Consider the following 15,146-nt stretch of genomic DNA (forward strand, 5'->3'; position numbering starts at 1 on the left):
TCTCACACAGAGATAGAAGGTAAGCTCTGTGAAGAAAAAGATAGTTACAGTAAAATACATAGTATGAAAGGGTAATATCGGAAGTTAAATTTCAGTGGTTAGGGCTAGCACCTGAACAATGCACGTCATCTTGTTTTGGCCAAGGATGAAAAGCCAATAAGAATAGAGATTCTTTAGCCAAGTAATAAAAAAAGACCATGTCAGTTGTCCTTTTGATACCATCAGAAAAGCAACATGACCATAAGGCTGGGAGGCTGCCATGTATCTAGCTGTAGAGGCAAAAAGGTGGTGGAGGTTTCCTTGCCTTTTAAGCTCATGGAAATCACCATCAAAGGACCACAAGAAAAATTATTCAAATAGCCTCACCTGAGGGAGGCCAACCATTAAATGAGCGCCACATGTCCAAAATTTCCAAAATACCTTCAGAAACACTCGTATATAAGCTCCACATGTTCAATCTTAAGGTGGCTCTGTCCATCTCTAACTCTCTCTCTCCCCCTTATTGCTCTATCCAACCCTTGAGAGATTTTTCCAGATCTTATTTCTTAAGAGGCTATTTCATCTTTTTCTTCCTCTATTTTTACACCTCCGTGGAAGCTTTTGGCTATCTCGTCTCTTAAAAAAACTTTTCCCTTATTCTTCTATAAGAAAACCCTTTAACTCCATAAGATTCACATCTCCTTCATGCTATTATCGACCATAAATAACCTTTAATAAACTTTCATTGATATTATAGAGCAAATCTTGTAAGTTTTCATTTAAGAAGTAGATTAGAGATGAGCTACTCCCGTGGATGCAGGCCAAAGGGACGAACCACGTAAAATCTTATATTTTCTTTATTATGTTTACTTATTTTCTACTTATTATGATGGTTTTGATGCCCAGGTCATATTCATATGAGTTTGCGTGAGTTATTCTACAAGCTCTATAGAGTTAATCAGATAAGCAAGCTTTTTAGAGCTATCCTTGAAGCTCTCTTGAGCTCTCTATGTAAACTTCCTAAACTAACTCCTGTGAGCTCCACGAGTTTGCCATAATATTCCAAACTCAAAACACTGTAGCTCACCTCCCAAATGACCTCAAATTACCTCCTAAATCACCACAACTTACCTTACAGATCACATTATCTATAGCTCATGCCCAAACATAAAAAACACTCATAAACCCAAACTTAGCCTAATGTCACGGGATGAGTGTTTTGCGCAGCTAACCCGTGCGGCACTTAGACAACTTTGCCGAATGTTACTAAGTAAGCCTTGAGCTTCTCGAACTAGAGAAGAGAGCAATGGATCCGAATAAGAGAAATTGTATTGCACAAAAGAGAGATTACAAGAATGCTTGAATTGCTTGCTCTAAGCTTGTTATTGTTGTGTTGCTCAAATGCCTAATGCCATCCCATATTTATAGGGGAGGCTTGCCAAGCTCTAGAGATTTTAGAGAAATCTACAAACTATCTAGAATTTACATGTGCTGGAAATGTATAGAGAATTCTAGAGTATTTACAAGCTCAATATGCTAGAGTTGCCTAGAACTTTCCGGAATTAGGCCAAGCTAGCACTTTTGGCCTTGTATTGGGCTCTTGGTGAGCAAATTGGGCTAGCGAATTGGGCGGTCCGCAACACTCATCTTTCTCAAAATATAAGTTTATTTTTTTTAATCAGATTTGACCTAGATTCAGTGAGAGAACAACCGGTTAATGGTTCGAATCAAATCTTAGAGGAATCCGGTTAAAACAATTGGCGCTATCTGTGGGGAATGCTACAAGAGCTTTCATAGCAATGGCTAGTTTGGATTAGGTTGTATTTGAATAAAGGGCAATAGATGCACTCCTGGATTTGCGCCAAAAAGAGAAGCTCCATAAGAAATTCTTTAAGGATCCCTTCAAGAAATACCAAAGTGGATTCCTAAAAAGAATGTCATGGATGATTCTTCTAAGAAATGCTCAAGAAAAAAAGGTAAAGACGGATATCTCATGAAAACATTGCAAAGACTTCATCAAAAAACACCATTGAGAATTTCTCCAAAACGCTGAAAGAGGATCTTTAGAGAAAATCTCTAAAACAGTGTAGCAATTTTAAAGATACCTTAGCTCTTCCCTAAGCAACAAAGTAAAGTCAAACACCTTTTGAATGCTACATCAGCTAGGAAACTATCAGGATTATGCTCTCAACTCTTCCTTTTTTATTTCCATGTTTGAATTTTTTACTAAATATTTGATTAAATATATTTGTGTTAAGTCCAATAAGAACTTCATTTGTTCACTATCGTGACTTCATTTATTTTTAAAACTCCCTAATGTCTACATAACAGCAAAAGAGATTTTAAAATCTCTTCTTAAGATAACACGTGCTAGTCATGTGATGATTATGATGTAAGCTACTTTTACGTAGTTAATCTTATAAATGACTGCTACTTGTTTGCCCTAAGTATTCACGAGAGGATGGCTGATCTTTCTTGATTGATTTTCCATGGATGTGATTTAATGATTTGTTCTTGCTATACTTCATGAGATGTGATTGAACAAGCTCTTGAATTGTTTTTTTAGAATAGATTATTGGATGAATGATTTATCTTTACTGTCATGTAGTTATGAATGAATGTTAACTCTTTATTTATTATGATTTATTGATTATAAATTTTCTTCCCTTATGACTCACTGTATTTAATTTTTAGAGTGTAGCTTTAGGTACGTACCCTAAGTTATTTTTGTTTCAGCTGATTTATATTAATTGCTAATCTAAGAGTTTTACTTTCTTTCAAAAAAATTTCTTTTAAAAATTGAATTTCTTTGGGATGCGAGAGTTTTTTACTTATATAAAAACAAAACTTATTCTGTTTTAATCTTAAGAAAAACTCAACCAAACTAGATAAGAAAAAAATAATTGTTTAGGAGAAAGAAACCACATCTATAAAAAAAATACTTAATTAAAAAATAATACTAAGTTTAATTAGCTAGGATATTTAATTTGTATTCCAGCAAATGTGGTAAAGAATGTTTCATTATCTGATTGGTTTAAATGATGGTTAATTAATTATTAAAATTTATTATTTGTAATCCAAATAGTATTTTGAAAGAATGAGTAAGCATAGCATCACTTCTCTCTTCCAACCATTCTTTCTTTTTCTCATCATTTGGGATGATTTTTTGGTATAAACAATTTGGGATGTGTGACATTACTCTTTCTTTTGAGTAATGATAGACATTCCAAATTTTTTTATCCCACATTTGATCCCAAATGATTGTCATTAATTGAGTTGTTGGTAATTCTTTATAATATCCAAGTGAATTAATTGTATTATCTCACTAACCAATTGATAAATGTCACGTCATTAGTGATAATTTTTTAGTATAAAAAATTTAAAATGTATAACATTACTGTTTCTTTCTTTCTTTCTTCCTTCCTTTTCTTCCTCCACATACCGATCTCTCTCTTTTGTCCAAAAAAACAAGACAACATTTTGTTTTTATACTAAGAATCTAGTAGATAGGGATTTAAAAATACTAAAATACCTTTGAGTCAAGAAAGTGACTAAAATGCCATAAAACAATTGGGTTTGTTACACGATATGCCATTCTAAAATATGCATTTGCATTGCTACAAGCCATTCAGCCATAACCAAGTAGATTGAAATATTGTATTTTCTTTGCAAGTTATCATTTCTATGTAAAAGTAGGTCTCACCGCAGATATAAAGAGACTTAAGAAAGAGTGAAGCATTGTTCAAAAGTTATTCCATAGCATTATTTGGAAGTGAGATGCTTTAACTATTTATGCACTGATCAAAGGGGTAAAAGGGAAAAAGAAAAACCAACCCTTCAAAAAAAGGCCAGACTTCACAAGAAAGAATTCAATCTCCTTGAAAATAAGAAAGAGCTGATCGACTACCGTCCAAGTTGTCCAAATCCAATAGCCACCCTAAATAAAACGGCAATCATCAAGATATATTAGTAAGAGAATTTACTTATGATCTCATAGGGTAGAAAAGATTAAAAGAAAAAAAATGAAAACCTATGCACATTAGATTGAACAATATCAAGGAATTCAAAATCTTCACATTGTTTCTCGTATATATTCTAAAGTCCTGCGATTTGTATAGTGGTTAGGTAACTGTATCTTTTAATAAAGTATTTAGCGAACACTTGATTAATTTATAATATTTTTTTTATAAAATATTATTTAATAGTCATTTTTCTTTTTCATAGCTACAACCCTAACACCTCAAAATCAAACAGAATCTAATTCCTCTTCTACATGTTCATAGAACAAATTTGAAATGCTTTTGAAGTGATATTAAAAATAGGGATAATACATTGTGTTGGAAAAAAACACGTGAGCAAAAATCACAGTCAATTAATCTACTTGAAGAATCACTATAAGGTACAAGGATATAAACCTTACCCCAAATTCATAATTAGAAGAAGTGAAGAGACTAGTATTCATGCGATCAAGCTAATTACAAGCTTTAGTACTTGTATTAAAATTTCACAGCCTGCTACAGTGATACACTGCCTCTAAACACCAATTCGATTTAACAGACACGACGCGGGTCTAAACAAGACTATCCGCACAAATGTAATAGCTTATGAGAAAGACTCGATACAATAAATCATTAAGGCAATCGGAATGAAAAATACAAGAGTTAAATATGTACAGCCTATAATGAACTCGATTAAAAGTACTTACTATTTGCTTAAGCAAAAGAAACTAAACTTATCCTTAGCCTGCTATATCATCTCCTGTGTTTGCTATTCGAATTAAAAACTTCATTATGCTTTTTTTATATATCAAAGAAATAGATGTTGAAAACATATGGACAATAACATTAGACAAGCGGCACAAAATCTTTGAAAAATGAAGAGTTGCTTTTGTATATAGAGAGGATCTTGTTTCCTTCTAACAATAATTATTCCGTTTGTTTGTCCATTATATTGTTCACAATAACTAATTAATTGACTTGAAATGATGGAATATGATAGAGTTAATTATTAAGCGAGTCAGAGTGAAAATCAAATGCACATTTAACACTTAATGTCTACCTAATAAAAATATGATAAATTTATGATAAATCAAATAATTACCTCTTCAAATCCCACATATCAACCTCTTTCCCCTGTCTGATAAATATTACCATGAGGGGAAACAAGACTCTCAAAGCATACAGTAGGTTAACTCCAAAAGTGTTGCGGCAGGCCAGGAATCTAAAACTCGTGTGAAGTCTGCTCTTTTAGATCGTACCAACAAAAATGATAGACGTCTGGAGTCTCCAGACGAAGTAAAACCTTATTCCCACATTCTGAATAAGCAATGGCTTTCAAATATGCCTCCTTTGGGGACGGTGAAAACGGAAACAGTTTAGTCCAAGATTCCTTAATCCCATATTCCTTCATCACCCATGTATCGTAGTAACCCTTATTCCTCATATTGCGGCAAGTCACGGATAGACATCCTCCCAGAACCGACAAATTGTTACAATATGTAAAAGGAGATTCCTCATTCGTCACTTCATCAGGCAAGGGCACAGCAAAAAATTTCTCGTGCTTTAGATCAAATGCAGTTATAAGAAGAGGACAGCAGTCCGATTTCACTTCCACCCAATTCAAAGCACCGCCTGCGAAAGCTCCACCTCCACGTAATCTAATTGTCGAAGAACTATGATGTGAGAAGTCTTGGACTCTTTTCCAAGAATTCGTCTCCAAACTATAAACAAAAACTTGTTTAGTCGACATTACAATTCTCACCATCTTGTAGTCGTCAGTAGAAGCATCGTAACCAAAGCCGAACTGACTGATGACAGGTATGTTGTAGTGAGATTCAGAATCAAACACAATATTGGGTAATAGTTGGTGTTTCTTGGTTGATGGGTTCAACAAATAAACTTCGTTTCGCCAGTGCCTTTGTAGAGCCAGTAATCCATTGCAAGAGCCAATAACTTTAATAGGGTTTTTGGGATAACTGTCGAGTGGATGATCAAGTAGTTGTGCCGCAATATCCAGGGAATCCATATTCACTGAGAAGAATCCTGAATAGAATTCAAGAATAAGGCTGGATTTGGAGTAAGTTTCTTTGGAACGACTGAGATGGAGCTTTATGAATTCGGGACTGTCGATTAAGGCACGAATCTGCTTCGACACACATCCGAAGCGGAGGAAGAGAATTTACGGGCAATAGGCTCAGAATCTCAGTGATCACATCAAGCGGGATTGACATCTCTTTCGTTATTAAGATTATCGTTTAGGGCTTCTTCCAATTTTTTTTTTGTTTTAAATTGGATTTGTTTGGGGTAAGAGAGTTTTACTTTTACTTATACAAAAGAAAACATGAACTCTTTTAATCTTGAAAAACCTCAACCAAACCGGATAAGAAAATAACAATTGATTAGGAGAAAGATACTACGTCTATGAAAAAAATAAAAAAAGTTAATTAAAAAAAACAACGATACTAGGATTAATTAGGTGAGATATTTAACTTGTATGATGTGGCAAAGTATGTAGAACTATTTGATTAGTTTAAGTGATAGTTAATTAATTATTGAATTTTATTATTTCTAATTTAAATTATAAAATTTTATTGATGACACGTTTTTTTTAAATCAATAATATTATATTTATTTAGTTGGAATATTTAATTTTTATGCCTGAGTTAGGTGATAATTAATGTGAAATTATTCAATTGGCCCAATTTCTCATGAATTTTAGAATTCTATTGGAATACAAACTAACCATTTCAGCTAAGTATAGCTGTGAAGATATGTGTAGGTGGACCTAAATGAAGAAACTGGAAAAGTATAGAGCTGTTGTGCAGATTGACTTCAGTTGATGGGGTCTATTTGATACTTTCTGCTGACGTGGCATGGATTCGTTATAATCTGTTATAACGAACCCATCACACTGATATAAAACAGAGGCTGATGAGTGGTGCCTGATACAGTGCTAATATCCTCTTCATTTGTTCATCATTTTGCATAGAATCTGTTCCATTGTGATCTGTGCATAATCTTCTGTAAATCACTTGTGATTGGGTTAGTTCTTGATCAATAATAATGAGTAAATTTTCCTTCTAAATTTTGCTGGTCTGTGTCTTTGTTTTGTTTCTGGTATAGCTTCTTTGTTCTGGCTTTCTTGATTCGATTGTGTTCTTGGTGTTTCTACTCACTAAGATTCATGAGTCTTGCTGTGATTTAGGCTTAAAAGTCTTAACAAGTGGTATTAGAGCCTGGTGAATCTCAGCCATGTCTCTACCAAGGCATGAAATTGAGAAATTCACCATTGGTGGTGATTTCTCACTTTGGAAGCTAAAAATGAGAGCTCTCCTTGTGCATCAAGGGCTTGAATCTGCCCTGGAAGAAGAAGATCCAGAGGCTTCTACAGATTCTGGAATTGATGACAAGAAGAGACAAATACAGAATCGAGCTCATAGTACTCTGATTTTGAGTCTTGGTGACTCAATCTTGAGAGAGATTTATGAAGAGAAGACAGCCTTAGAAATTTGGAACAAGGTTGAAACCCTGTGTATGAAGAAGTCCCTGGCTCACAGATTATTTTTGAAGAAAAGATTATACACATTCTCAATGAGAGAAGGGGTTACAATACAAGATCACATTGACACTTTTAACAAGATCATCCTTGATCTTGAAGGGGTGGAAAATGTAAAAATCTGTGATGAAGATAAGGCATTCTTCTTGCTGAGCTCTCTACCAAAGTCTTATAAAGGCTTTGTAGATACAATGCTCTATGGGAGGACCACTTTGACTCTTGAAGATGTTAAAGCATCCCTCAGTTCAAAAGAGATTCAGAAGAACAGTGAGCTTGAAACAAGTAATGGTGAGGGGCTGATTGCAAGAACAGAAAAGAAGAAAGATCAGAAGAACAAAAATCAAGGAAAATGGCATGGAAAGAACCAAGAAACTGCAGACAAGAAGAAAAAGAAAAGAAAGTGCTTCTACCGCAGAAAGGAGGGGCATTACATAAGGGATTGCTTTGAGAAGAAGAAAAAGGAAAGTCAAGAAAAATCAGGGGATGCAGCAGTAGCCTCTGATGATGGTTCTGATGGATATCAAAGTGCTGATTTACTTGTGGCCTCAAACATCAATACAAAAGGTCAGTGGGTCATAGACTCTGGATGCTCTTTTCACTTGTGTCCTGACAAAATCCTATTTTACAAATATGAAGCTGTTGATGGTGGTAGAGTCTTAATGGGAAACAATAATGTGTGCAATATTGTTGGTGTTGGTTCTGTAAAAATCAAGATGTTTGATGGAACTATAAGATCTCTACATGATATGAGGCATGCTCCTAGGCTAAAGAGAAATTTAATCTCTTTAGGCATGCTAGACAACTTAAGGTATTTCTTTAAATCAAGAAGTGGTGGTTTAGAGATAAGAAAGGGGACTGAGCTAGTGATGAAGAGGGTTAAGGAGAATGGTTTATATGTATTGCAAGGCTCATCAGTGCCTGTTCTAGAAGGAGTTTCTGCTGTTTCTGAGGAAGCTAAGACCAAGTTATGGCACCTTAGGCTTGGTCATATGAGTATCAAAGGGCTGCAAGAGCTTAGTAAACAAGGGCTACTTGGTGAGGATAGAATCCAGCAACTGGAGTTTTGTGAAAACTGCATTTTTGGCAAATCACACAGGTCCAAGTTTAACAAGGGGGAGCATATGTCTAAACAAGTTTTAGACTATGCACACACTGACCTCTGGGGGCCTGCTCAAGTCCCTTCCTTGAGTGGTGGCAGGTATTTCATGTCACTTATTGATGATTACTCAAGGAAGGTATGGATCTACATACTCAAGACCAAAGATCAAGCCTTGGAAAAATTCAAGGTGTGGAAATCATTGGTAGAAAATCAGTCAGGCTTCAAGCTGAAATGTCTGAGGACTGATAATGGCTTGGAATTTTGTAGCAAAGAATTTGAGGAATATTGCCAAAAGCATGGCATAAAGAGGCACAAAATAGTAAGGTTCACCCTCCAGCAAAATGGCTTGGCTGAGAGGATGAACAGGACCTTGGTGGATAAAACCAGATGTATGCTGATAAATTCAAAGCTTCCAAGAAGTTTTTGGGCAAAAGCTGTCAATACAACAAATTATTTAGTTAACAGAAGCCCATCTTCTACAATTGGCTTCAAAACACCAGAAGAATTGTGGAAGGGAAAACCAGCAAACTACCAAAATCTCAGAGTTTTTGGGTGCCCTGCTTACCTCCACGTCAATCAAGGCAAACTGGATGCAAAGGCCTTGAAATGAGTCTTTGTTGGATATCCTGATGGGGTTAAGGGGTACAAAATCTGGTGTAAGGATCAAGGAAAGTGCATAGTTAGCAGGGATATTGTGTTTCATGAAGTTGTATTGCTGAAAGAGAGTACAGAACATGATACTGGGCTGCAAGACAATCCAGCAGCTAACAAACAATCTGGATTTGGAACTTCCAAGGTTAAGGTGGAGCTATTGATAGATAAAGGCAGTGAAAAAGAAGCAGCTTCTAATGATGAGAGGGCCACAGTTGAAAGTGAGGAACATGAGGTATCAGAATTGCCACAAGCTGACTTACAGAGCTATCAGTTAGCTAGAGATAGAGTTAGAAGGGAAGTCAGAGCACCAGTCAGGTATGGCTATGCTGACTTAATTGCCTATGCATTATTATGTGCTGATGAAGTGACAATTGAAGAGCCTGTTAACTTTTCTGAAGCTATGGAAAGTGTGCACTGTGACAAGTGGCTTGAGGCAATGCAAGATGAAATGGAGTCACTTCAAAGAAATCAGACCTGGACACTTATACCAAATCCAGGAAATAAAAGGTTGATCAGCTGTAAGTGGATTTTCAAGAGGAATGAAGGAATTCCAGATGTTGAACCTCCCAAATATAAAGCAAGGCTAGTGGCTAGGGGGTTTACACAGAAGGAAGGTGTAGATTTCAATGAAATCTTTTCTCCTGTAGTGAAGCACAGTTCAATAAGAATCTTATTAGCCATGGTAGCTTTACTTGACTTGGAGCTGGAGCAGATGGATGTAAAAACAGCCTTCTTTCATGGTAATCTTGAAGAACAGATATTGATGGCACAACCTGAAGGATTTGAGTGTAAGGGTAAGGAGGATTATGTTTGTCTGCTGCATAAGTCCTTGTATGGACTCAAGCAATCCCCTCGACAGTGGTACAGAAGGTTTGATGATTTTATGGTCTCAAAGGGCTATCACAAAAGCAGATATGACAGCTGTGTTTACTTTGGTGGATCAAATCAAGGTGGAGTTGCTTATTTGCTTCTGTATGTTGACGATATGTTAATTGCAAGCAAATACAAGTCAGAAATAGAGAGGTTAAAGAATCTGTTAAAGGCTGAGTTTGAAATGAAGGATATTGGCAATGCCAAAAGAATCCTTGGGATGGACATTATCAGAGATAGATCTGCTGGCACTTTATTCTTGAGTCAAGAAAAATATATCAAGAAAGTTCTGGAGAGGTTTGAGATGCAAGACTGTAAACCTGTTCAGACTCCACTTAGTCCACAATTCAAGTTGTCAGCAGCTCCAACATCAGAAGATGAGTCTCAGATGAATGAATTCCCATATGCACAGGCTGTGGGGAGCCTGATGTATGCAATGGTATGCACCAAGTCAGACATAGCTTATGCAGTAAGTGTTGTCAGCAGATATCTCAGCTGTCCAGGCAAGGTTCACTGGAATGCTGTCAAATGGATAATGAGGTATCTAAAAGGTTCTTCTACTTGTGGTTTGCTGTATGGGAAGACTAAGAATGAAAAAATTGAAGTCATAGGGTTTGCAGACTCTGACTTTGCTGGAGATCTTGACAGAAGAAAGTCTACATCAGGTTATATGTTTGTGTTAAATAGTTGCCTGATCAGCTGGAAGTCATCTCTGCAGTCTGTGGTTGCTTTGTCCTTAACTGAAGCTGAGTTCATTGTAACTACAGAGGCAGTAAAGGAGGCCATGTGGCTAAGGGGCTTGCTTAATGAGCTATGGTTAAATCAGAAGACTGTTAAGGTTTTTTGTGATAACTAAAGTGCCATACACCTGGTAAAGAATCAGATGTATCATGAAAGAACCAAGCACATTGATGTGAAGCTCCAGTTTATTAGAGATGAAGTTGGAAAGGGTACAGTGGCTGTGTCCAAAATCCATACCAGTGTGAATCCAGCTGATGCTCTAACAAAATCACTTCCCACTACAAAATTTGAGTTATGTGTGAATCTAATGGGCATCATGCCCAAATCTAACTAAATTCAAGAAGATGAATTGTAGTTGAATGAAGGTTTTTAGGTGCTGTGTTATTGAAGGGATCAACTGAATCAACTGCAAGGTGGAGAATGTGAAGATATGTGTATGTGGACCTAAATAAAGAAACTGGAAAAGTAGAGAGCTGTTGTGCATATTGACTTCAGTTGATGGGGTCTATTTGATACTTTCTGCTGACGTGGCATGGATTCGTTATAATCTGTTATAACGAACCCAGCACACTGATATAAAACAGAGGTTGACGAGTGGTGCCTGATACAGTGCTAATATCGTCTTCATTTGTTCATCATTTTGCATAGAATCTGTTCCATTGTGATCTGTGCATAATCTTCTGTAAATCACTTGTGATTGGGTTAGTTCTTAATCAATAATAATGAGTAAATTTTCCTTCTAAATTTTGTTGGTCTGTGTCTTTGTTTTGTTTCTGGTATAGCTTCTTTGTTCTGGCTTTCTTGATTCGATTGTGTTCTTGGTGTTTCTACTCACCAAGATTCGTGAATCTTGCTGTGATTTAGGCTTAAAAGTCTTAACAATAGCATTGGTCCAATTTCTCACTCTAGGATTTATTCCCTAATAAAATAATAAACGCAATAAACGAAAAGCAACTAAATTTTCTTCTACCGCTAGAAGAACTGTTTTTGGAGTCGGGACCAAAATAACGAAATTTGGCAAAAATAGCACAACAACCATTTATGCCTTGGGAGCTAGGAACTTGATTTTATTAAACACGTTAATGATTAAAAGAAAAAAAAAATCTCTAAGCTATATCAAATTGATTTTGCTGTCATAATATAAGTTACGGAGTTCTTTTCTCCTACGAGTCCCTCATTTTTTTATTGCAAGAATGTTTTTAACAATTTCTTCTTCCCCTCCTCTTCCTTTTTTTTCCTTCCTCCCTCTGCTCTTTCCTCTTCTTACTTTCTTATTTCTTCCTTTCTTCCTTCCTTTTCTTCCTCTCCATACCGCTCTCTCCCTCTTGTCCAAAAACAAGACAAGATTTTCCCTTTATCCGAAGTCAACAAAGTGACTAAAATACCATAGAAAAATTGGGTTTATTACATTATATGCCACTTCTGAAATATGTTTTTAGCACCACGTGAAAAAAAAATGTTGTTGTTTTCAAGGGCGGATCTAGAAGAATAATTTACCAGAGGCTAAATTAGATAATAGTAAAATATAAAAAATTAAAATTTTGAATATATAAAATATTTGTTAATATATTTATAATTATTCTCTACGAGATTTCATATTTTTAAAATGTTATGAGATAGACTCGTCATCAATATTATTAAATTTATTATTTCCTATATAAACGTCCAAATTATCATTTATCTCATCTAATTTCAAAGATGATTTTTCATAAGTTTTATTACTGAAAACATTCTTTTTACTATTATTATTTAACAAACACGAAGTGGGTCTAAACAAGACTATCCACACAAATGTAATAGCTTATGAGAAAGACTCGATACAATAAATCATTAAGGCAATCGGAGTAAAAAATACAAGAGTTAAATATGTATAGCCTATAATGAACTCGATTAAAAGTACTTACTATTTGCTTAAGCAAAAGAAACTAAACTTATCCTTACTATTTGCTATATCATCTCCTTTGTTTGCTATTCTAATTAAAAACTTCATTATGCTTTTTTTACATATCAAAGAAATAGAAGTTGTTGACAACATATTGACAATAACATTAGACAAGCGGCACAAAATCTTTGAAAAATGAAGAGTTGCTTTTGTATATAGAGAGGATCTTGTTTTCTTCTATCAATTAAATTATTTCTAAGAATAATTATTCCGTTTGTTTGTCCATTATATTGTTTCACAATAACTAATTAATTGACTTGAAATGATGGAATATGATAGAGTTAATTATTAAGCGAGTCAGAGTGAAAATCAAACGCACATTTAAAACTTAATGTCTACTTAAGAAAAATATGAAAATTTATGATAAATCAAATAATTACCTCTTCAAATCCCACATGTCAACCTCTTTCCTCTGTCTGATATATATTACCATGAGGGGAAACAAGACTCTCTAAGCATACAGTAGGTTCCCTCCAATAGTGCAGCGGCAGGCCAGGAATCTGAAACTCGTGTGAAGTCTGCTCTTTTAGATCGTACCAACAAAAGTGTGAGTTTTCTGCGGGCTCTGGACGAAGTAAAACCTTATTTCCACATTTTGAATAAGCAATGGTTTTCAAAATTGACTCCTTTGGGGACCTTGGAAACGAGAACAGTTTAGTCCAAGACTCCTTAATCCCATATTCCTTCATCACCCATACATCGTAGCAATCATTAATATTTGTCCTATTGACGCAAGTCACGGACAGACATCCTCCCAAAACCGACAAATTGCTAAAATTTGTAAAAGAAGATTTCTCATTCGTCATGTCATCAGGCAAGGGCACAACAAAAAAATTCTCATTCTTTAGATCAAACGCAGTTATAAGAAGAGCATGGCGGTCCCATTTCAGTTTCGCCCAATTCAAAGCACCGCCTACGAGAGCTCCACCTCCTTTTAATCTAATTGGGAAAGAATCATGATATGAGAAGTCTTGGACTCTTTTCCAAGAATTAGTCTTCAAGCTATAAACAAAACCTTGTTTACTCGACTTTATAATTCTCACCAATTTGTAGTCGTCAGTAGAAGCATCGTAACCAAACCCAAACCGATCAATGCCACTGTTGTTGTCGTGAGATTCAGAATCAATCACAATATCGGGTAATAGTCGGTGTTTCTTGGTTGATGGGTTCAACAAATAAACTTCGTTCCGCCAATACCTATTTAGAGCCAGTAATCCATTGCAACAGCCAATAACTTCAACAGTTTTTTCGGGATAACCGTCGAGTGAATGATCAAGTAGTTGTACCGCAATATCCAGGGAGTCCAGATTTGCTGAGAAGAATCCTGAACGGAGTTCGAGAATAAGGCTGGATTTAGAGTAAGTTTCCTTGGAGCGACTGAGATGGAGCTTTACGAATTCAGGACTGTCGATTGAGGCACAAAGCTGCTTCGACACACATCTGAAGCGCAGGAGAGACTTTACGGGCAATAAACTCAGAATGTCAGTGATTACATCAAGCGGGATTGACATCTCTTTGGTTATTAAGATTATCGTTTAGGGTTTCTTCCAAACTTGCTTTAAATTAGATTTGTCTGGAATAAGAGAGTTTTACTTGTACTTATACGAAAGAAAACATAAACGCTTTTAATCTTAAAAAAACCTCAACCAAACCGGATAAGAAAATAAAATTTGATTAGGAGAAAGAAACTACATTTATGAAAAAATAAAAAAAATAATTAGATCGAAAAAAAACAATGATACTAGGATTAGTTAATTAGGACATTTAACTTGTCTGATAAGGTAAAGGATGTGGAACTACTATTTGATTAGTTTAAGTGATAGTTAACTAATTATTGAATTTTATTATTTCTAATTTAAATGGTGAAATTTTATTGATGACACATTAATTAAGATATAAAGTTTATATCCCAACTGAGTAAGTGTATGATATGGTTTATCTAATGGTAATAAGTGTTTATTTAATTCTATAAGCTCTTATCAAAACTTTTATTATTGTTGGTTGAGTTTTTAGTAGAGCTTTTAAAGCTTAAATAAGTTCTTTTAGCTCCATCAACAAAGGCTTAAATTTTGGGATTTTGGTAGTAGATGTTGAAATGTTATTTTTAATGTTAAAATATCTAAAATATTATTTACTTATATGATAATCTTATTTTATTCTTTTCATAATATAACTTTAAAAAACTTACCTATTAAAATAATTTTATAATTTTTAATAAAAGTTGTCATTAACAACTAAATAACTAAAATTTTTGGGTAAAAGTTTTACTTGTATATGCTCTACTAATAAAAGTTTTACTTAAATAAG

General features: G+C 35.0%; 2 protein-coding genes across 2 annotated transcripts; both read right to left on the minus strand.

Moving 5' to 3' along the window:
- Window positions 1–5,199: 5,199 nt before the first annotated feature.
- LOC107178307 (F-box protein CPR1-like) lies at window positions 5,200–6,003 on the minus strand. The gene has a single exon (XM_015533243.1). The coding sequence runs from the start codon at window positions 6,001–6,003 to the stop codon at window positions 5,200–5,202; it is 804 nt and encodes a 267-aa protein (XP_015388729.1).
- Window positions 6,004–13,237: 7,234 nt separating this feature from the next.
- On the minus strand, window positions 13,238–14,350 carry LOC102630796 (F-box protein CPR1-like). Its single transcript, XM_006487866.1, has one exon. The coding sequence runs from the start codon at window positions 14,348–14,350 to the stop codon at window positions 13,238–13,240; it is 1,113 nt and encodes a 370-aa protein (XP_006487929.1).
- Window positions 14,351–15,146: the final 796 nt, after the last annotated feature.

Source organism: Citrus sinensis, chromosome 8, assembly GCF_022201045.2.
Source record: "Citrus sinensis cultivar Valencia sweet orange chromosome 8, DVS_A1.0, whole genome shotgun sequence".
NCBI classification, from domain to species: domain Eukaryota; kingdom Viridiplantae; phylum Streptophyta; class Magnoliopsida; order Sapindales; family Rutaceae; genus Citrus; species Citrus sinensis.

Excerpts from the sequence above, each read along its gene's own strand:
- LOC107178307 (XM_015533243.1), bottom strand. The coding sequence starts at position 6,003 with ATGGATTCCCTGGATATTGCGGCACAACTACTTGATCATCCACTCGAC.
- LOC102630796 (XM_006487866.1), bottom strand. The coding sequence starts at position 14,350 with ATGTCAATCCCGCTTGATGTAATCACTGACATTCTGAGTTTATTGCCC.